The sequence below is a fragment of the Argiope bruennichi genome, chromosome 1 (assembly GCF_947563725.1).
Source record: "Argiope bruennichi chromosome 1, qqArgBrue1.1, whole genome shotgun sequence".
Classification (NCBI taxonomy): Eukaryota; Metazoa; Arthropoda; class Arachnida; order Araneae; family Araneidae; genus Argiope; species Argiope bruennichi.
In genome coordinates this window covers 35,497,550-35,523,031 of record NC_079151.1, presented here as the reverse complement: position 1 = coordinate 35,523,031, position 25,482 = coordinate 35,497,550, and the positions used below count along the sequence as shown (strand labels likewise).

Here is a 25,482-nt window from a genome sequence, read left to right as displayed (position 1 = left end):
TGAATATGCTGGCACATATTCCATCTGATTGAAAAATCAATGCAGCTGCAGATATAATTATGGATGCAACAATCACAGTCTTTACATCAAACAGAACAGTTGCAATTATCATTTACTTTTTGAATTTTAAATAATTCTTCACAATTTGATGATGGCTAAATGAAGCCATCATTGTAAGTGCATACCTCTCTATCTAAACCCAAACTAACTTGTAATTTGTAAATTCATATATAAAATAATTTATTCAGTAGATAGATTACAAGAAAGGTTTATAGCAACTCCATTTCTAAATACTAAAATTAAATCACTTTAAAAATCTAAAATAATTTAGAATATTTATGCGATAGAAAGATGTTTATTTTTAAAAAAATTACTGCATTTTTGGCTAATTTACTCACATTAGAAGTTTGATTATTTCATTCAAATTGATATTACCCAAAAGGTTTACATTTTTTCATTATCTTACTTGTATATACATATTTTTCTAAACTAAAATGCATGATAGTAAACCTCTAAAATAATTCTTGAATTGAGATGTAAAAAACAACAACAAAAAAAAAAATCTAAAATACAGTCAGTCTAATAAAATTTTAAAAAATCTAAAGCTGTTCTAATATTCAATATAACACTAAAAAAGTTGACAAACAGAAGAATTTGTCATTATTCATTTCACTTAGATTCTATATTAGGGCTATTTAACTGACCTTTTTTATATTTTCATTGCACAAGAGTAGCTAGTATTTGAATTAAATCAATCAAACGCAAAAAACATATGGTCAAATTTTAATAGTAGAACATCACTCATTACAGGTACACACAAATAAGTTTTCATAACATGATACGATGAAAATCTTTTAACAATCATTAAATATAATTCTTTAAAAAAATAAAGTAAGATTTATCTTAAAAAATTTTCAGATATAATGAAATATACAAGGTATTTTATCATATAAATATTTTCTTTCTGAATAAATAAAAACATTGGCAGTGCTTTTCTTTTCAGCATATTACGATGTCATAGCTGTTACAGAATAAATAGATCCGTAATTTCAAACATACAATCTCATTGAATATAAAGGATTTTTTTATAAACATTTTTGCTTTTAAATAAAGAGAAGCATTTTCTTTAAAAATTTTGCATGGAAAAATCCTGTAATAAAAAGCTTTCGTATTAGGCTTCAACAATAACAAAATCTCTTGAATAACTTTCATATTATATAAGTAAATATAATTTTAAAATCTTAGGAAATCAAATGCAGGATTTTTACCCAGCTAAATGCAAGATATTCATTTAATTCCCAGTTTGATGTGCAATTTATTTACACAACTGAAGATAATCTTTTGTCTATCTTTTTACATCAATTGCCAATGGAATGCTTTCTTTTTAATTATAAAAATAGTTGTGTATCAAATTTATTATCAACATATGTAAATTTTGTAAAAATATATGGACAAAATGTTTCAGGTAAATAAAGTATGACTTCCTGAATGTAATTTACATGCTTAATAATCTGAGGAAAAAAAATGACTTTGAGGATTTCATAAAAAGTTATTTTCTTAACAAAGATAAATATCTAGAACTAACATCTAATCCTATAACTTCTTAATTGACATGAACAGGTACAGAAACAGAAATGTGTGATGAGTTGTACATGATTCAAAATATTTGTATCGTGTACAGCTTGCAATTCTTACATCCATATTAAACATTATTACACAAAATAATTACATTCGTAAATAACTGAAAGATAATACTTTTGCATATGCACACTATAATTGCAATTAATGATTCAAAATATTTGTATCGTGTACAGCTACGAAGGTCGTGGTACAGCTTGCAACGGACACAACCATAGGCATAGCTAATATTCTTAAGATTTTCCCCGCGTAAATTTTCCCACAAAATAATTACATTCGTAAATGATTGAAAGATAATACTTTTTCATATGCACACTATAATTTCATTTATAATAAATAAAAGTATTTTAAATACGTTCAAAACAATCTTTCATCTGCCGATAAATAACGGAGACAACAATATCGACCATTGAGGATAAGCATAATAAGCTATTAGTCTGAAAATTTTTCCCCCGCAAATTTTCCCCTTCTTTTTCCCTCGGAGCAGAATTTTTGGAGCAGCCCCTAGACGCTTCTCAGCTTGAGCATGCGCAGTTTTGCCTTTGGCAAATAGTTACGAGTGTAGACGAAGGTCTAGTGAAAACGGTCGGTTGTTGTAGGCGGGTGTTGATTACGGGGAGGCGGATGATCAAAGTATTTTAAATTGTGAAAGGAATGCCCGCTTGCGAGGCTTTCAAAATTATATGACCTCTCTGAATTGTTACACGCCGAGGGCTGTAATTTGTAATATGTCTTCAGTCAGCGTAGTTCCGTTCTGTGTGTTTCCATCCCGTCTGTGTCGTCAATGAACGTCTGTTGTGAAAACCAGCGTATTTTCTGGAACCGTATTTTCGTAAGTCACGATTTGTTTTTAATAATCGACAATGGATTCAACTGAATGTGTGAATTTTTATATTTAAACTAAGAACAGAATCTTATGAGTGGATTGACCAACCATATTGAAGCACAAGGTGTAGCTATTTCAGTTTGAAGAATGCGAAATAATATATATAAACATGCTCTGTGTGTGCTTTAAAATTAAATATGGAGAAAGAACTAAAGGAACCCTCATTGGCTCATGAGAAAGGAAAACGATTTCAGTGTGAAATATGTTGGTTATATTGTAATAATAAAGATTCTTTAAATAGGCATTCACTTTGCCATTCAAACGTGAAACCCTATGTATGCGAAACTTGTGGTAAAGCGTTCAAAACAAGAAATCATTTAAAAATACATACCAACGTTCATATGACAGATAAACCTTATGCATGTGATGTCTGTAAGAAAGCGTTCAAAAGAAGAGCTGATTTAATATTGCATACACGTATTCATACAAAAGATAAACTTTATGCATGTGAAGTCTGTAATAAAACATTCACTGACAAGTCTAACTTAAGAACACATTTACGCGTTCATACAAAAGAAAAGCCTTATGCATGTGATGTCTGTGGAAAAAAATTTAGTTATATAAAGAATATGAGAGATCATTTACGTGTTCATACAAAAGAAAAACCTTATGTTTGTGAAGTGTGCAATAAAGCATTCGCTCGAAGGTCTATTTGTAATACTCATTTACAGATTCATATAAAAAAGCACCCTTATGTCTGTGAAATTTGCAGTATGACATTCGACCAAGTAAATGCTTTTAAGAAACATTCAATCATTCATGGAAAGGAAAATCCAAATGTTTGTAAAATCTGTGGCAAAATATTCACTCAGAAAGCTAATATGAAAAGACATTTACTTATCCATACAAAAGAAAAACCTTATTCTTGTGAAATATGTGGCAAGAAATTCAATCAAATAGACTATCTCAAAAAACATTTACGTACGCATACAAAAGAAAAACCTTATGTCTGTGAAGTAGATGAAGCGTGTGAAAAGCAAGAGAAAGGTTTTTTTGCTTATCAGAAAGAAACACGATTTCAGTGTGAAATATGTGGACTAAATTGCATTAATAGAAAAGCTTTAAATGACCATTCAATTTGCCATTCAAACGTGAAACCCATGTATGCGAAACTTGCGGTAAAGCTTTCAAAAGAAGAGGTGCATTAAAAATACATTCACGCATTCATACAAAAGAGAAGCCTTATGTATGTGATGTCTGCAGTAAAGGGTTCAGACAAGGAGGTACTTTAAAGATACATTTACGTACTCATACAAACGAAAAACCTTATATCTGTGATGTATGTGACAAAGACTTTTCACATCTGTGTGCTTTAAAAAAACATTTAAGCATTCATTCAAGCGGGTAACTTTACACAAAGCTCGTTTTATTATGAAGGATTGAAACAAAGAAATTCATCTGGAAAACATTTACGTACTTATGCACAAAAAGAGAATGAACCTTTGGAGATTGAGTGAAACTTTATTAGATTGAAGTTATTTTAAAGTTATTTCATTTTAATGTAAATGAAATTCTAATATACGTGAATTCTATGGAAATGATTTAAATGCAAAATAGCACGTATATTTTTCTCTAGTACCCATTGAAAATGAAAATGAAATGTTTTGAAATCTTATCTCGAATATATGATACAAATTCATTATAAAAATATGTGAGAGAATATACAGGAAATATTCCTTGGATTGGTGATACATTCTGTGGTTTGTATAACCAATTATGCACTAATCACCATGTTCCTATTTTATATCACAAAAGATATTTCATTTACTTTTAACAGGAATTAATTCAACTGTAGCAACCCTCAAAGTGACTGCTTTAAAGAAAGAAAATTTGAAAATGATGACTAAACGTGATTCTTAAAGCAGAAAGTAAACAGCGGTAATGAGAAATGGACATTTTACTGTAAGGACTGCGTTAGAAGTAGACTATGAAAATGAATGAAGTCTGTCCATTGTCCTGTGCAGAACAGGTAATGCTTTTCTCTTCACTCGTCATTAATTATATTCTACTATTATTTATGATGCTTGGATTCATTTTAAAGCCAGCAGTCACTTCAAAAACAATGATGAGTATAATTTTGAAAAGTTCAAATTGATGAATACTAGTAATAATTAATTTTAAATAATATATTAAGTTATGGCACACAGTTTTGTGAACGAATTTGTGTTATTGTATGGACATTATTCATTTATTTGGTTTACTAAGATTGTATTTGATCTTACATGAATTTATATTATTTATAGATTCGATTTTTTTCAAAGAATCTTGTGCTGAATTAATGTGTTCGGATTTCTCTCTGGAAATTCGATGCTGCATAATTATTGCTTCAAATTTTATAATCCCCGTTTTTAATCATTTTCGTGTAGCGAAATAATTACTTAATAATTTATTAATTTTAATTTGATTAATATTATTTTTTATGTAGATGATTTAATAAAAGCAGCCGTTTTTTAACTAAGCCTTTAAAATAATTTTTCAATATATGTTTTTGGATTTTACATTTAAGGATATGGACAAGCGGTACTAAAAGTGTTGACTGGTATCAAATATTGGGCGAGAGAAAATCTTGGATGTGCATGTCATTTTTTCAAATTGGAATTTATGATGGGCGTTTCAAATAGTTATCTTGTTACTCTGGTTAATAATGCTGCTTTTCTCATAATATCTTTATATTGAATCATGATACCTGTTTGGGAAAGATCCTGTGCTTTCTATTTCTGGAAAATACTCAGAGGACGCAGGGAAATGCTGTAAAATTGGTTTCTAAAAATACGGTCGCAAATCCTAACGATTATAAGAAGACGTTTACTAGCCCACTATTTTGATACTTGCAATTAAAATTTAAACAAAAATACTCTGATATTTGTCAATATATATATATATATATATATATAATATAATATAAGAAATTTCTTCATATATTTATTTTTAATAAAGAATATTTCTTCGGAGATTTATAATATTGTTAGTGGCTAAATTTGATGTTCTTAAAGCTGTAAAATCTGCATTCTTATTGTTCATCTTTCACCACATTCTTATTATTCTGCTTTAGATTTCTAGTATTTGCTATTTCCAGTATGATCAGCTGCAAACAATAGTCATGTATATCTGAACTTTATTTTAGAATCTTCAATTCCTTGTTTGGTTGAACGATGGCTGACTTCTGCTCTCTATCATATTTGCCGAAATATGTGAAAGAGATAAAAGAGTTTCAGTTTTAATGTTAAAATTTGAGTTTGAAAACTGATGCATTTTGAGCTTCGTTGAAAAGATTCCTCATCTAAAGTAAATTTTCTACCCAAATTCCATGTAAAAAATTAGACGTAAAATTAAGTAAGTACACATTATACACATATACACATACACATTATAAAATTTTCAATATTAAAAAAAATATATTATATAATATGAACTTGAAATGACACGTGGAAATTTGATATAGAAAACTAAATATACATTTGTTGAACAAATATATGTATAAACTAATAAATATTTTTAAAAAAACTATATATATATATATATATATATATATATATATATATATATATATTCTCATTAGTTTTCGTGCTGTAGACATGAGGGAGGAAATATTATTATGAAGATTTTAGAAAATAATTTTCATTTGAATAGATACTCCAATAGAAAATATTTTTATAATTTTCTAACTTAAATGTTTGTTATGCATTTGTATAATTTTTATTTATAATTTTCTTGTTTCTGTTTTCCGAACAGGAACACTTCATGACGATATTCTTGATGTCAGCAATTCATCATTAAATACATCCTTCCTAAGATGCGATGTTTCTTTTGGGCTGTATCCCTACAACACATTTGGTCGACTACCTGGAGTAACAGCTGTTGGAAGATGATTGCTCCTTTCGATTTCAATGTAAAACCCATAAAACAACAGACGTATGTTCAAGGCTAGACAATCAAATAAAATTAATCTTCAACAAGAGGACTTGAGGAAAGCCCTCGATTACGTCAGATGTCATTCGATCAGCTGTTGTTTAAAGACTGAAGACGGCAAATTATGTTCGCTGTTAAATGCCATCAGATTCCTTATTACCATATATATATTTGTAAATGCTCCTTTTAACATGATTAACTTTTTAATTCATACTAATTAATTTTTTAAATAGAATGGTTTCTTTTTTATTCTCTCTTGCATGTGCCTGATTTATTTCATCACCGATATAATGTTATACTGTTGAAACGTTATATATATTTTTGTACACTATGTCTGCATTCTAATACTCCTTTGAGAGTTTCTGCTGAAAAACTAATTTAATCAATACTTAAACTCTGGCTCGCTAGAGCATAAACCGATGTTGTACCAGAAGTTAATCTAGATAATTCACATTCCGAAATTTTGAAAAATTTTCAATTTAATTTGTATTAATTCTTAATATTGAATACATTTCGAACATCAAGATTTTAATGCATTTGTATATAATCGATATTTTCGATATAAAAAATTATAGGTAGATTCCTATGTATGTGGTTATTCATTTTGCCATGATTATCGGGTCAATAGAATCGTGTATAGATTTTGAAACAGACTCTATGGTGTTTTTCATCTCATTCCTTTGATTAGATGGATCCAAAATTTGATACAAAAGATTTCAGTTGAAAGTCACACACAATATTTCATTTGCCTAACTGATTGTGCTCATTTGAAACCTCTTGTACCTGTACAAGTCGACAGATTAGCTGACTACCCTGTAATAAATAAACTGAATACAAAGACAGCTGCATAGCTTTGGTTATATTAGGTAATGTAATAAATACATTCAGGGATCATACTCCGATTTTGGCACTTCGCGAAAATGAACAGACAAATCGATAGTTTTGTTGTTGATCAACTGGGTTCAAAGTTTCATTCTGCTAGCAAAATCATATGTCGAATTCATTCACAAGCCTCATTTACTTTTCATGCATCGTGCGACAACTACTTAATAGACAGACACTTTGTTTACTGGATTTTGTCGAAAATTTAATGCATGTCAACAATCCGGTTGCGAAAATCAAATGCTATGTTACATGCGTCCATTACGTTTTGTTTCGGGCAATCGCTTTCTAAGATGTGATTTTATACATTTTTTTAATATTTAGGTAGTTCTAATGCGTAAATATTGATCGAAATTTAGAGATCAAAATTTTTTGACGACGATAATGTAATCTGTTTATATGCTTGGTATATGAAACTAAAATATTTTGATATGGTATTTGATTTCCGGAGCAGCAGTATATGGACTGCGTAAGGATAAATATATATAATTTTTCAGTCGACATAACTAAATTATCCTAGCAGAAGCATCACCTCCTTCGAAATTGTGATTTTATTCGCCCTCTCGATTTCATCAATAAATGAAAATATAATCCTCAGGATAATATAATCATGGCAGTTATTTTATGATGTTTTAAACAATATTGAACATTAAATATTCTAAAACTGTGATGTTGCATTCTTTTTATTTTAATGGGTCATCAGCTCATTATCGAGTAGTGCTTTTAAAAATTTTCTGCATAAATAAAGTAATATATCAATTGTGATTTATTCTTAAAGTCTGATTGCTCTTTAATAATTCTTTGCAATCATATGAATTATATTTATGGAAATGAACAATGTATCTATTTCAGATGAGTGATTAAAAAAAAAACAATATATTTTATACTAATGTGATTTCATCGGGGAATAAGAAAATAGAACCAAAAGCATAAAACCGAGAAAGAAAAAAAAATATTCAATAAAGCTAATTTATTTTTATAAATAACTAATTAAATGACTAAATGCGAAATTAGTCTGCAAAATTTTTACTGGGGCATTGTGAAAGCGAGAGTGAGAAAGGCAACTTATCGTTTCCCGAAATTGCTCTTTCACAAAATAAAATAATTTAAAAACAAAAGTCGTTTTTAAAATTTCAATATAATGGTTATAAATTTTAAATATAACAAAAATGTTAATAGACATGAAATAATTTCTTTTGAATCCAAAGATAAAATACCAAAAATTTTCATTTTTCATATATTTGCCAACATTTTAGATATCCTTAACCGCAAAGAAGTTATTCTTATGATTCGAATATGCAACGTACTAATTTTTACCGTCCTCTAAAAAAAGAAAAAAAAATTCTAAATTGTGTATGACTGGTGTCTAGTACAAATTAGAAAAATTGCTTTAAAAGACATAAAACAAACCATTTTTTATGTTGTATAATTCTTTAATTATGCTGAAGAAAAAATAAGAACTCTGACATTTTTCAACAGAACAGATTGATTTATGAACTCATATTTTATTGTTCTAAAACTCATTTTTGATCAATATAGTTTTAGTGTGTTTAAAGACCAATCTTTAGGAATATCCAGAAATCAATGATTACATAAAATCTTCCGTTGATTTCCTTCAAATATTGAAAGTTTCATGCTTAGGTTAGTGTTAACTTAGCTCTGAAGGGAGGACGCCAAAATATAAATTTAATTGATAAAATAGGGCCAAGATAAATATATTAAAGAAGGAACTATTTCAATTTCAAATGTGTAAAACATTACAAGAAGAAGAGACATTGTAATGCTTTTAGATTGTATAGATTAAAAAATTTCAATTTTTGATTTCAAACTTTAACTAAGAAAAATAATTTTATGGAACTTTCATTTCTTCTTTAGTCAGAAAAGCTGTTATATGCATTGTGTACGATTTAAATTTTAATACAGAGGAAAAATATTAGAAAAAAATAATCACTGATTAACCTCCCTCCCGAACCTGTATAACCGAATATGTTATACGATAATATATATATTATATATGATCTAAAAGAGAAAAAGCAGCATGAAAAATGTGAGGAAATCTACAGCAATAGACGAGCTTTATTGAGTCATTTATCGACTCATACAAATGAGAGAACTACATATATGCGAAAATTGTAGGAAACAATCCAACATCGTCAGTACTTCTATGAAACATATGAGTTTTCATGCCTATATATCTCCCATCTTTTACTTTCAAGATCATAAATTTTTAACAAGTTTTAAAAAGTTACGAGTCGTTTCAAGTAAGGTATATTTTAAATAATTAATTCTTGAAACATATTTTTATCATAAAAAAACAAAAAAACTGTTGTAATGTTCTGACGCATACCAAGAAGTGGCGCTGCGTTCTCTTTTTGTCTGGTGTGGGGGAGGGTAGCAAGAAGAGAAAATAGTTAAGAGGCTCAGGTGAGCTCCTTGCTGCTGAGTATCGATTGCGGGAATAAAAGCGATCAACGTATTTTAAATTTTGAAAGGAATACAGGCTTGCAAAGCCCTCGCAATTATATGATCCCTTTGAATTGTTACACGCCGAAAGCTGTAACTTGTAACATCTCTTCTGCCACCGTTGTTCCATAGTATGTGTTTAGATCCTGAGTCTTCAATAAATGTCTATTGTGAAAACCAGAGCATTTACTAGAACCGAATTTTAGGAAACACGAGGTGCGTTTTTAATTATCTTCACTGAATCAACTGAATGTATGCATTTTTATTTTTAGTCAAACAACAAAATCTAACGAGTGTATAGAATATACATAATCAATCACAAGATATAGGAATTTCAGTTTGTAGAATGCGAAATATATACATGTATTATCTATGTGTGTTTTCAAATAAAATATGGAGAAAGAATTAAAGAAACCGTCTCTGGCTCATCGGAAAGAAACACGATTTCAGTGTGAAATATGTGCATTAAATTGCAGTAATAAAGATACTTTACGTAAGCATTCAATTTACCATTCAAATGTGAAACCCTACGTATGTCAAACTTGTGGTAAAGCGTTCAAAAGAAGAAGTCATTTGAAAGTACATGCAAGCGTTCATATCATAAAAAAGCATAATGTATATGAAGTTTTGAATAAGGTGTTCAACCATAGAAGTGAATTAACCCAACATTTGCGTATTCATGCCAAGAAAAACCTTATGTCTGTGGAACCTGTAATAAAGGATTGATTCAAATATCTAGTTTAAAGGTACATTTACGCCATCATACAAAAGAACAGCTTTATGTCCGTGAAGTCTGCAGTAACGCGTTCAACTGTTTAAGTTTACGCATTCATACAAATGAAAATCCTACGTTTGAGAATTATGTGCCAAAAAATTCACTCAAATAGCTAATTTGAGACGACATTTACGTACGCATACAAACGATAAGCCTTATGTATGTGATGTCTGCAGTAAAGAGTTCAGACAAGAAAGTGCTTTAAACAGACGTTTAAAAATATTCATAACAAAGAAAAACCACATGTCTCTGTAGTCTGTAGAAAAATCATTCATCGATAAAAGTAATTTAGCAAGACATTTACGTACGCATACAAAAGAAAAACCTTATGTCTGTGAAGTCTGTAGAAAAGTATTCGTCGATAAAAGTAATTTAGCAAGACATTTATGTACGTATACGAAAGAAAAATCTTATGTCTGTGAAGTCTGTGGCAAAGATTTTTTACATCGATGCAATTTAACAATACATTTGAGCACGCATACTAGCGAGTAACCTTATGTATGGTACGTTTATAATTGAGAATTTTTTTAAAAAAAGAGGTAAGTTTAGAAAACATTTACGCAACTATGCACAAGAAAAAAAAAAGTTAATCAGCGGAGATTGAGCGAAACTTTATTGCATTGAAATTTTTTTAAAGTTAATTCTTTGTATTCTAAAAGAAATTATAATATCCATGAATTGAATGGAAATATTTTAAGTATAAAATAAACACAAAAAAATAAAAACTGAAAGGCATTCATTTTTTAGTTAGAAAAATAGTATAAATGAACTGTATTTCATGTTATCTGATACAATAAATCTGATTCTCAAAATTTATGAATATTAAATTTCTGTACTATCCACCTATTTTAACAAATTTAAAAAAAATAATAATATTTTTCATCTTAAATAAAAAAAAAAATATTCATCTTTCAAATCACCGCATTGACAGAATCATAATGAATTTCATTGTTTTTAGGGAATAAGCGATAGCCCTTAAGCAGAACTGTGCATTGAAATATGGATCTTCCTCAAGGCAGAAGATCAAATAGTCTAAAATTGTTATATTTAAAGCTTCTAATCTCGGTACGTCGCAGCTATGTTAGTGTATGAAGAATGTTTTATTATGAAAATAAAGTAAATTGGACCCGATACTATATAGAGATTTGGTCTGTCTTTAGGAAGACTTTAATTAAGTCAGAAAACCAAAAATATAATTTTCTACTTCACATAGAAGTGTTTTCTGATTGAATATATAGGCCTATCTATAAAGGTATAGATATTAGGTACTGGGATCCTACAAAATGGACAAGTATATTACTGACGATGTTCTAAATTAATATTTTGCAAAAGCTTAAAAGGAAATAAGGTCTATGATCGAGACATGTATGAATACTATAGAGACAGTAAAATCTTGTACTTATATTTATGCGACCTTCAAAATTATTATATTCAAAGACACCATAAAATCATTATTTAAAATATTATTATTTTTTGAAATTTTATTTTGCTTCTGAAATTGCATACAATAATATCATTACTACTTGAATCAATCAAACATCGTATTCATTACTACGATATGTGTTTGTAAATACTCATTTTAATGTGATAATGATCTTAAACCAGGTTTTAGTTTAAATAAATGTTTTTTTTATATTTGGTACTGCGTATGGCTTATTTATTTTTGCTATACTGCTATACTTTCATAATATCACTTATGTGTATAAATGCAATGTCTGCATTCAAATATTACAATGAGAGACTTTGTCAAGTTAAGTTTAGAATTAAAATCCTGCTTAAAGTTTGGTAAGTTAGAGCAGTATAAGAAATTTATTTAAGTAATTCGCTTACCAAATTTTTTAATGTTTAAACTTAATTCGTAATAAGTTTTTCAAAATATTTGTATATAAATGATAATACTCGACACGAAATTTTTTTGTAAATTTCAGTATATATTAATCCATCCATTTTTCCTCATGTTTGTTTGTTTAATGTTTTTATATTCTATTCTGCATATGTCTTATTTATTCCAGAAATAACATATTTCTACACTTTCACAACATCACGTATTTATATTAATGCAATTTCTGCATTCAAATATTTCAATGAAAGTTTCTCCAAAGTTCAGAAATGAATGAAATCCCTGATTAAATGTTTGCAAGTCAGATCAGTAGCAAAAATTAATTTAAGTAATACTGCTGTACTTTGCATATCAATTTTTTTAATGTTTAAACTTAATTGGTATTAATTTTATAAATGAATATATTTCATTAATATAATTATTTGTATACAGCTATTTGTATATAACTATTAATCTCCGAAACTAATATTTTTTGTTGATTTCAGTAAATGCGAATCCATCCATTTTTCCTCATGATTTTCGATTCGAAAAAATCGTATATAATCTTTAAAAGAGATGTTATGCTTTCTTTTTTATATATCGCCCGATTGTTTCTAAAATTTGATATAGATAATTTCAATGTCAAAATCAAATTCCTTATTTCGAAATCATTGTCTTCCATCTGTAGCTATTTACTTCTGTTCAGGCTTACAGAACCCTTCGAGCTTCAAGTAGATTATTCTGTAATAAATTGCCCGAAGACAATTACACAGTTTTGATCCAATAAAATAATAAATTTCATTCACCGAACATATTGCAATTTTTAGTTATTTCATTTACTAATAACCAAAATCAACAGACTGTCTATTAGGTCTGAAATGCACATCTAATAATAAAATCATGCGCCAAATTCATCCACCGGTCTCAAATTTTTTTTTTTTTTTTTTTTTTTTTTTTTTTTTTTTATGTCGTTGCAACCACAAGAACGAATAGATACATATTTCTGTTTGATGGGTTTTGTCTAAACTTAGATACAGATAAACAGATGGATGCAGTTATTGCATACTATATTTCATCTGTCTAGCACTTGGTGCTTTGGGATAAGCGCTTTCCAAGACATGATTTTAAATAAATATTTATTTAGTATTCAAGGAAGCTATGCTCTGTAAATATCAAATATTATAATGCATTCTGTTTATAAATTCATAATAAAAACAAAATGTATAAGAAACTGAAATATTTTTTTGTAGAATTGGCTTTCAGGAATCGAAACAGATGATGTACGGAGGCATAACATTAGCTGTGTGTAGATAAAGGCTGTATAAGCTATACAAGTAGGATATCACCTCTGTTGAATGAGTGACTTTATATTTGTTTCAGCGTTTCTGTTACGGTCTGAAAATGTCCTCTGAGCACCAAAATATATTCTACAGAATCATAGCAGTCATTTAACGAGGTTTTAAATCATAGAGAACATTAAATATTTTAAAAATGTGATTTGTATAAAATGTTCTCGTGCAAGTCTTGAAACTTTTTTATCTTTAAACTAACCATATAAACTAGCATTTCTGAATTACAATAAAATATTACGGTCAGAAACGACAGGATACTGATATACAACTAGAATAAAATCTGAACTAAAAATTTAAAGGTACGGAAATCAAGGTCAAAGATTTATGAAGAAATCCGAAAATGGCTCATCCCTTTGCGTCTCACACCTTAACGAAGTGGAATCGTCGAAAAGTAGTTTCTGGATACTGAAACAAACAGCAGGCGCAATGTTACACAGTTTTCATATCAACACGGCTATAATATTCAAGTAGGCGCATTACCTCTGCTGAACGATGGACTTTTTTGGTTTCATCTTTTCTGTTAAGAACTGAAAAGGCCTTCCGAGAAGCATAATATATTTTCTAAAATCATTGTAGTCATATCATGATATTTTAAATCAGAATATATTTAAAATGTGAAATAATGTGAAATCATATTCTTGTATTGGAAAGGGTTACAATGTATTCTTATAAAGTTTTCCTAAGCATACATGATTTTAGTTAAGAGATTATAAAACACACACAAATCTTGCATACTATTATGTTTCGAAATGAAAGACGAGATCCATTGTGTGAGCTAATGCTGATTAGACAACATTATTAATCAATAGACGAAAAAGACTATTAAATTCTTTGAATTCCTAACGGTTTTTGGAATATTGTTATTCAAAAGCTATAAAACTTGGCAGAAAAAAAAACAACCTTTGCCTTTTCACCCGAAAGTCGGTTTTGTTTTGAAAAACAAATAAACATTGTCGGGTTGAATATTATTTAACCAATTGTTTGGTATTATTTTTTTTATTTCCATTTTTGTCTCCGAATTTTGTGTACTAAAAATCCCCGAATGAAAAAAAAAAAAAAAAAAAAAAAAAAAACAGATTTAGACAGAAAAAATAAATTCGTTATAAATTTAGTTCATTAAAATTCTATGGTAAACTATAATATATTATATAACACTTTCATTCGCATGGTGATTGCAGCAGAAAACTACTCATTTTAGCAGGACTTCCAAAAACCCAATTGTTTATTAGTTTTCGAATTTTAAGATCGATTTAATAGAGAATGCATCTTCATTTGAGGTTTTACTGGATCTGCTGTTGCTGAAAAGAATATAGAGAATGTTTTCTTATTCTGTCGTAATCCTACATAATGTTTTAATTTTTAAGGTTTTTATAATAAAATAGTTTTTTCATTCCATTTTATATGCTTCTTATTTATTTTAGTATTCACATGATTCTGATATAACTTGAGAACATTATGTTTGAATGCTATCGCCTATTTCGAATTTTTCGGCTTGATTTTTTTAGCTGAATTATTACAAATCAAATTCTTATTTATGTTTCAGAGTTAAAACACAAACGAATACTCTTATGAAAGGAAACCTAGGCATATATCTCATTTTTTGAAATTTGTATTTATTGAACTATAATTCATATAATAACTGATAAATCATTTCAAATGAATTTATTATGTGATGTTTATATGTAATAGTGTTTATCAAAAAGAAAAAAAAAAATCTTGCCTTTTTTCCATTATTTTCGAGTCGAAAATGTATGGTTTGAGCTTCGGGTAATTCGCAAATTTCTCTTATTACTAATATTCCAAAATATATGGCGTTGAAAAAATTTCAGTTTCAAGACCAGCATGTCTTCATTGTAAAGCCTATTTATTATGTTTGTCAGTTAATATAAATTTATACTATGCTGAAAAGTAATTTATTCTAAATAAAGACCTTTATATTTTGATAGCTGAATTTCAAAAGTATCATCATTATGCCAAAACGCATTGGGATATTTCTTTAGACTTATCACGAATATATAACTGAATAAAAAAAAAACGCTTTGATGGATTTGGGTCAAATTTGAAGCATAGCTTCTAATCACGCTACATGCCAAATTAATCCATAAGATTGTTTGATTTTTTATCACTTTCATTGGAGAATGGACAGACAGACAGTTATTTTCACTTTGACTGGCTACATCCTAATATTGTGGTTCAGACGTCTAACGTTAAATTTCATGTTTAGCTCGATTTCCTTTGAATTATCCCTTTCAAAGTCAAACTTAAATTTGGAACCCAATATGTTTAAATCACAGAGATTATAAAATTTCAGAAGACTAAATTTTTAATACTTAATCTGAAAATTTTGTTCGGATTAAGCGAGGAGGGGTACCAGAAAGCAAGTATTTCGTGCCAGATATAGCTTTACCCCGCAGTACAGTTGCTTGTGTATTACGAATATTAAGCTGTTTTATTTTCAAAATTCCAACGCAGTTGTAATGTGCTGATATAAATGAATTTTGATGTGATTCTACTATGAATAGTTTCACCATTTATAAATTTCAAACATTTCGTTTTTATTAGTAATCATCACTTAATTAATAATGATGAGACGATTTTAAATTTTTTTCGGCAAATATGTTTAATATTCTTTGATAAATATAAAAAATTGTTAATGGAATTATTATAATTTAATTCTTAAAACATTAATTAATAGACTAGAATTTTTACTGCCGCTTTCATGACCCACATTTTGAATATAATTTTTCAAAACAGCTATTATTTCAAAGGGATTATGTTTCATGAAAATTAATTACAATATAATGAAACATCACAAGCATTGGCCTTATCATCTATATTTACCAAAAAAAGACAAAGGTAAGATAAATATTATAAATGAAATACATTTTACACTGTTTGATACAATTAACCTAATGCTGAAATCGTATGAATGTTAAATTTCTATAAAATCCTCCCATCTTAACAAATTTAATCAATATGATGTTTTCCATCTTAAATATCAACAACAAAAAAATGCTCAACTGTCGTACAAAGGCACTGACTCAGTCATAATGCTTCGAATTTCATTATTTTTAGGGGATAAGCGATAGCCTCTAGAAGAACTGATCAATAAAAAATGGAACTTCCTCAGGAACGAATTTACCGAATTTAGTAAATATAATATTTTTCATCTTAAACAAAAACAAAGTATTCAAATTTCGAACGAACGACTTTTGTTACAATTCGTGGGGGGCGGGGAGGGTGACATATCTAGTATTTCCGACTAGATATTACTTTATCCATGAGTTTAGTTGTTTCTGCATCACTTTCGAACTAAACTGTATTATTTTCAAAATTTCAACTCATTTGCAGCGTGTGAGTGTAAAAGAAATGAGAAGCGTTTCTACTACTAATATTTTCAATATTTCTAAATTTTAAACGTTTTAAATTAAATTAATAGACATCTTTGAATTAGTAATTATGTCATAATTTTCATGTGTCTAGCTAGGTTCCTTTCGAATTACGACTTCGAAAGTCAAGTATAAATTTTGAACCCACATAAACAATCTTCTTATTTTAACAAATTTTATAAAAACAATATTTTTAATCTGAAATAACAGCAAAAAAAAAAGTCCAATTTTCGAATAACGGCAATGATTGAAAAATAATGCTTAGAATTTCATTATTTTTAAGGACTAAATTAGAGCTCCAAAGCAGAACTCTGCATTGAAATATAGTTCTTCCTCAAGGCAGAAGATCGGCAGATAAGCTGAAATTATTATAGTTAGAGCTTAAGTTAGCTTAGTTATAGCTAATAGCTATAAGGTATTATAGTTACGCTTATAGTTTAAGCTTGATTAATTGCCATTCAAATAGCATCTGAAGAAGTTTTTAAATATCTAAATATAAGTGGACGTTATGCAGATATTGAGACCATAAATAAAAAGTAAAAAAACTATGAATATAATTCTTTAATTCATACAGAAGAGTTTTCTTACGGTATAGAAATAAAATAATGGGATCTATTGGAATCGACAACCAGAACACAACTGATGATGACCTAAATTCATTTGATGCAGAGGCATATAGGAAAATATGGTTTGTGATCGAGATATGTATGAAAACTATAGAAACCATGAAAAAGCACTCGTACTAACACGACCTCCTCAAAGATTATACTGAAAGACACCTTGAAATCATTATCATTTTATTATTTTTTATTTCATGAAATCATTATTATTATTTTTGTCTTACTCTGCTTCGGAAATTACATACAATAATTGCTGAAAAACGTCTGCAGTTACAAGAAGAAAATGTCTCATTTAACTGATATTATTATATGACTCGTAAATTTTAACAAAGCAGCTCTGATTAATAGGGGATTGTAATAAGAGAATTTGTCCCATTATAACCAGCAGCGATTAAATTCAAGATTCATAAGAGGTCAAAACATGAATTCTGAAAGTTTTAAAAAGTTAGGAGCCGTTACAAGTAAGTTATCTTTTAAATAAATAAATATTCGAACCCCTTTTTTATTGCAAAAATGAAAAGTTGTGTTTTTAATATCCATAAAAGAAGACATATGGAGAACTAAATTGTTCCAAATTTAAAGGAATGCTGATCAAAATCTTTTTAGACGGATTGCCATAAAAAAAAATTGGGCGATAGAAATATCTTCGAACAATTTGGATAATCGTCATTGAATTCAATTGAATGCCCTATTTTTTTATATATAGTCAAAGAACAAAATCTAATGAATGGTTATCAAGTCACGAGATGTAGATATTTCAGTCTGATGAATGAAATTTAATATATAAAAAAGAAAAATATTAATGCATTTACTTTTTCACTAAGAAAAAAAATTTCAGCTTCGAAAAAACTTGACAAAATATTTACTAAGAAAAGAACAAGGAATAAGCAATCATCTGTTGTTTTTAGAGAAAATTTATGTATGCTCTCTATATGAAGTAGAATTAAATATGGAAGAAGAATTAAAGAAACCCCCACTCCCTTATCGGAGAGAAATGCGATTTCAATGTGAAATATGTGGATTTAATTCCACTAATAGAATAGCTTTAAATAAGCATTCATTGTGCCATTCAAACGTGAAGCCCCATATATGTGAAACTTGCGGTAAAGCGTTCAAAACAGAAGTTATTTAAAAACTCATACACACAGTCACATGAATGAAAAAAATTATATATGTGAAGTATGTAATAAAACATTCAATAGAAAAAGTACATTAATGGGACACTTGATTATTCATTCAGATGATAAACCTTATGTCTGTGATATCTGTAGTAAAGCCTTCGCACGTAAATCTGTTTTAAAGGAACATTTACGCATTCATACAAAAGCACAACCTTATGTCTGTGATGTCTGCAATAAAGCATTCGCTCGTGCGTGTAATTTAAAAATACATTTACGCATTCATACAGAAGAAAAACCATATGTCTGTGGCAATAATTTCTCTCAAATGTGTAATTTAAAAACTCACTTACGTACGCATACAAAGGACAAACCTTATGTCTGTGAATTCTGTGGTAATAAATTCTCTCAAATAAGTACTTTAAAAACTCACTTACGTACGCATACAAAAGAAAAGCCCTATGTCTGCGAAGTATGTGGCAAAGCATACAGCAAGAAAAGCAATTTAATAAAACATTTACCTACCCATCCAGAAGAAGAGATTTAATCTGCGGAATTTGAGCGAAATTTTATTGATAGTAATTATTTCAAAATAATTTCTTTTTAATATAAAAGAAAATCTAACAATAATGAAGACTCTGGAAAAGCTTTCTGGGGAACATAAAACTTCTGATTAATTTTTAAATCATCCACTAAAAATGAAAATTTTAAATTGTTGAAATCTAAGCCAGAATATAAATGATAAATTCAAATAAACAAATATGTGGAGGAACATTCTCAAGAAATCCTTTAGATTGGATAAAATAATAAAACCTGAATCAATTCCAGTACTTTGTATAACCAACATGAATAAATTAAAAATGGCTCATACATTTTTGACTATCCAGCTTGGATATATTCCATGGTTTGTATAACCAACTATGTACTAATTATGAAGTTGTTTTTTTATATGACAAGAGAGAATTAATTTATCTTTAACTGGAACTCATTTTACCGTAACGAACGACAATGTGACTGCTTTGAAAACCGATAATGGGAAAATAGTGAAAAAACATGATTTTTTAGCACAAAGTCATCAATTTGAATGGTGATTTTCAATTGAGAGTCAATGAAAACTGGTTATTTTAAAGCACAGACTGCATGAATTTCGAAGTAGACGCTGGAAATTGTGGTCTGATTGTGCTGAACAGGTAACGCTTTCCTATTCAGACTATACTAATCCTTAATTATATGTTATTGCTATTTAAGCTGTTTAAACTTATTTTAAAGCCATTTGTCATTACAAAAACAATGATGAGTACATTTTTTAAATGTTCAAGTCTATCTATACTTCTATCAATTAATTTTAAATGATATATTAAGAACCACAATATTTTGTAAGCATGTTTCTTTGATTGTGTTGTTTATTTTTTAAATTAATTATTTGACTTTTAAATTAATTTCTAATATTTATAAATTCGACTACTTATTCCGAGATATCTTGTCCGAGAACATTCGATGCTCCTTCATGCTACATTTTTAGCCCCTTTTTTAATTTTTAATTTCATAAAAATGATTTTAATATAGATGCTTTAATTATTAGTGTATAAAAATTGTCATTTTTAACTAAACCTTTTAAAATAATTTTGAGTTCTTTTTTGGTATGTTCTTTACTTTATAGTATTTAAACAAAAGATCTTAATGTATGTCAGTATCATATGGTAAGTGAGACAACTCTTCAATGTGTGTATTATTTCCACATTTTACAATATTTTAAAGTGGGATTAAAATCGTTATTAATCTATATTGTTTAATGTTGAATATCCATATTAAACAAAATAGAAGTCTTTTTTGTAAGTAATACATCTATTTAGAATCATGAAATCTGTTTGGGAAGACAGGTGTGTTGTGCTTCTCTGGAAAATAAGCATAGGATGCTGTAGATTGCTTCGGATTCCGTTTCTAAAAATTCGGTTGAAAGTTTTAAAATATTAGGAACTCATTGTTATGGGAATTGTCTGAAACTTTAAAACTTGAAACATTTCTTAATTAATATTTATACATATATAAGAGCCACTATTTATCGGCATGAACAAAGTACTTAAAATCCAATCTTCTTGTTTTATTTCGAACATTAGTACCAGTAACCTTTCCCTTACACTTGTATGAAAATCGAATCAGACAAAAACACATTTAAGGATAAAATTTCAATTGATGTCACGTAATTTAAGATGAAGTCAAGACCTCCTATTTAATGCTATCTCACTAATTTTTTTTTACTTGTATGCTTGTTCACTCGGACAATTTCATTGTTAATATCTCACTTTTTCGGTGAAAGAATCTAAAAGTTCTGGAATTTTGAAGTTCATAAATGATTGAAGTTTGCGTGATTTCACTCTGCTAATTGGAATAAATTATCCTAGATTTTATACAAATTCTAGAAATAATAATATTAAATTATTTTATCATATCAATACTGCGCTGTGTCACCTGTCATTACAACTTTGCTTATTGGCCAGTGTTTATCACATAAGACCGTGCAACTCTTCTTTCCTGAACTTTGCTATCTTCTACTCTCAGACGTATTTTGAGATGTTTCTGAAGAATATGGAGGCTTCGCAATCAAATGTTAAAATGAGTGTTTAAAAATACTTGCTTAAGAGATTCCTCAACTGAAGTAAATTTTGTAGGCTTTTTCCACATAAAAGCGAAATCTTAAAAAATTATATGTAAGTAATGCAACAAACAGTATATTAATCAAAATATTAATCAAAAATTAATTTTAAATAACAATATTATGAAATAACTCAAAAAAATTGAAATAGAAAATTAAATATAAATTTGCTGTTGTGTTTATTTTTGTTAACTTACTTACCAAAGAAATTATTGAAAAAACATCAATATTGAGATTTTCGATGATTTTATATTTAAATAATTTCTCATAATCGAATATATTCAATATGGTGTGTTCCAACGTAATTCCAAAATAATATTCATTCATTTTTAGTTTCTATATTTCCATTTGAAACTACACAGGATGACATTGCAGAAGTCAGTCTTTCTCGGATGCGGTGATCCTCATGGATGGTAACATTATATCATATCTGGATGACTTCTCGGAATAAATGCTTTGTAAAGATAATAATTACATTCTACCCTATGGAGTTTACTCTGAAAACATACATCTCATGAAAAAACGGACTTATATACAGGCTTAAATCATCAGATTGTATTAATTTTTGTCAGCAGGATTTTAAGGAAAACCGATTTCTTAAAATTTCACTCAATCAAGATCTGTTGGAATGCAAATATCATTATTACTGTTATCAGTCATCATAATCATTACTACGATATATGTGTTTGTAAATGATCTTTTTAACGTGAAAATGATCTTAATCCAATTTTTGTTTTAAATAAATGGTTTTTTTTATATTCAGTCCTGCGTTTGTCTTTTTTATTATTGCTATTCTGGTATACTTTCATAATATAAATTATGTTTATGAATGAAATGTCTGCATTGCAATATTTCAGTGTGAGGTTTTGCTAAGTTATGAAAAGAATTAAAACTCTGCTTAAAGTTAGCCAAGTTATAGCAGTGCATGTTAAATTAAGTAATTTGCTTAACAAAATTTTAAAGTTAAACTTAAATGGTATTAATTTTATTAATGAATATATTTCAAAGTTTTTCAAAATATTTGTAAATAACCGATAAAACCCGACATAAATATTTTTTGATTTCGATGTATGCAAATCCATTCATTTTTTTCCATGTTGTTCGAATCCAAACTATAGCATATAAACTTTCAAAAAACGAATAAGGCCTTTTTCATTACATCAAATTTTACTCCATCTGCCGATTGGTTCAAAAATTTGATACAATTAGTTTCAATTCCATTCCAAAAACTTTATACAATTAGTTTCAATTCAATTCCAAAAACTTTATACAATTAGTTTCAATACCGAAATTACACTCCTTATTTCATTTGACTTTGTCACGTTCTGTAACTACTTGCTTCCGTGCAAGTTGACGGATTAGCAGACTATCCTATAATAAATAAAGTTCCAAGTCAGTCAGTTATTCAGTTTTGATTCAATTAAATTAATAAAATTGAATCATCGAGCATGCTGCGATTTTGAGTTATTTTGCTTACTAATAATGAGCCTAGATCAACAAAATGTCTACTTATCGATCGATTAGTTCCGAAATATTTATCAAATAATAAAATTATATACCATATGTATCCACCTATTTAGCTTAATTTTATTTATTTTGTTGCAATCATAAAAATGAACAGATGCATATATTTGTTCGAAGGATTTTGTGCAAAATTTGATGCAATTCAACAGCTGGATGCAAGCATTGCATACTATATTTTATCGGTTTAGCACTACGCTTCAGGGTAAGCCATTGCCAAGACATGATTTTGAATATTTATGTATTTAGTGTTCAGGGAGCTCTGCTACGTAAATATCATCAATTACAATATCTTCTGTTGATAAGAAGCAAAATGTATAAGAAACAAATAGTTTTTTATTTTTAATTTTTTTCCATTAGTATTAGTAGTATATATTATGCTGCTCAAAGAAGTAGCAGTAGGTGATGAACAGTGTATAGATCAAAGTTGTATAAAATATGCAAGTAAGAGTATCACCTCTGCTGAAAGAGTGACTTTATTGGCTACAGCGTTTCTGTGGGGATCTGAAAAAGGTCCCCTGTGCATCATAACATATTCTGCAAAATCTTGACAGTCAGTTAATTATATTTTAAATGAGAGCGAACGTTGAATATTCTTAAAACGTGATATAACATTCTTGTGATATTAAAGGGTACGTTCTATTTTGAGAACGTTTTGATCATCTCCGATTCTAGTTACTAACTATAAATGACGCGAAAATCTTGCATACTATTATTTTTCGAAATAAAAGAAAAAAATCTACAATAGCAAAATCTATTGTTTTAGCTGGTGATGATTTGACAGCGAAATGAATCAATAACCGAAAATAAGAATAAAACTCGTTGTGGATCAGAAATTGTATTAAGTTGATCAAATATTATTATTCAAAAATTAAAGAACTTCGAAGAAAATAATAATCCCTGTTACCATTTTGACCCTAGAAGATGGTTTCGTTTTATTGACGAAGAACGATGCTGAGAAACGAATAAACACTGTCGGGTTAAATATTGTTTAATCTAGAACTGCTTGTTATTTCTTTTTGAATTTCTTTAAAATTATTCGAAATGACTATCAGATGATAAAAATAAAAGGAATCAACAAAAAGGGCATCTTTATTTCAGATTTTTCTTCTTTGTTTATTGCTGGAAAGAAGACAGCAGATGTTTACTTTTTCTGTGGTATTCCTTTGTCTTGTTTGTTGTGGAGCTTTGACATATAATTATTTTAATAAATTGTTTTTTATTCTATTCCGTTTGTTTCTTATTTATTTTAGCTCTGACTTGATATTGATATTCTTTAAGCATATCATATATAAATGAGACACGAATTTTTTTTCCAACATGAGTTTTTAGCTAATAAAAAATAATCAAATCTCTTTTTTTATGTTTTCGCTCTAAAATACTTAATAATATAATTCTAGAAGTTAATCTAGAATTATATTGAATTTTTTGAGAATGAAATTTAGTTTAATAATTATTAGTAAATATTTCAGTTGAATTCTTTATGTACTATTTATTTATAATGACATTTATCATGTAAATAATATTTTTTATTCATTTTCGGATTAATAATTGGTTTTTCGAAGATATTCGAATCATAATCAGGCTTAAGTTGCGAATGTCCATTTCTAATAATAGTATCCATAATGTTAGGCACTTCCAACATTTCTGTGTTAAAGCTACATAACGTGTCTCAATTGTGTAGATGTTGTTTGAGATTTTGCTTTCCTATAAAATATGAGCTATTCATTAAACGAAGAGAGCCATTTACGTTTTATATTGATTATAAATTCATCATGGGAGTAAAATTATTCTCTGTTTACAAATATATAGATCATCTTATTGAAGGATTTGTTAAAAAATTTCAAACCTATCTTCTAATTACGCTATATACCAAGTTAATCCATAAGACTTTTCGATTATTTTAAATTATCAGGTTCTCGTACTCACGGTTGAACAGACGCTTATAGTTCGCTTTGTTGGGTCAGTCAACATTGTACTGCTGAAACGTTTTGGTCTAAATGTCCAGTACTAAATTTCATATGTCTAGTTCTATTCTCATTTAAATAATCCCTTTGAAAGTCAAATGTAAAATTGAGGAAAATCAAGAAGGTTTAAATTATGGAGATAGTAGAAAGTCCTAAATTTTTAATCGTGATAATTAAATTACATTCCAGATACATTCCTGGAATGTTCAGATTAAAAGCAGGAGATGGTATGAGAAATCTCGGAATTCTTTTTTATTTTTTTACTTTACTTGCGAGTTAAGCTGTATCATTTTCAAAATTGTAACACAGTTTTAAGCGCTGATGTAAACAAATTTGTTGCCATTCTATTAGCAATAGTTTCACTATTCCCAAATTTCAACATTTCAGTTAGTAATAATGTCTCAATTAGCAATAATGTGATAGTTGAAAAATCATTTTTAAAAAATAATTTAATTCTTTTAGTAAATATAAAAAATTCCTCATGTAATTA

At 28.3% G+C, this 25,482-nt stretch overlaps 1 protein-coding gene and 1 long non-coding RNA gene across 2 annotated transcripts in view; both read left to right on the top strand.

Moving 5' to 3' along the window:
• Window positions 1-23,576, top strand: part of LOC129972317 (gastrula zinc finger protein XlCGF8.2DB-like) — a 41,425-nt gene extending 17,849 nt beyond the window's left edge. The window contains exons 3-4 of the mRNA XM_056086414.1: window positions 18,882-19,018; window positions 23,386-23,576. Of these exons, the coding sequence (XP_055942389.1) occupies window positions 18,882-19,018; window positions 23,386-23,576 (328 nt within the window). The remainder of the gene's footprint in view (window positions 1-18,881; window positions 19,019-23,385) is intronic.
• On the top strand, window positions 3,868-6,690 carry LOC129972084 (uncharacterized). Its single transcript, XR_008784829.1, has 2 exons — window positions 3,868-4,493; window positions 6,257-6,690. It is a non-coding gene; the product is annotated as an uncharacterized LOC129972084 (long non-coding RNA).
• Window positions 23,577-25,482: the final 1,906 nt, after the last annotated feature.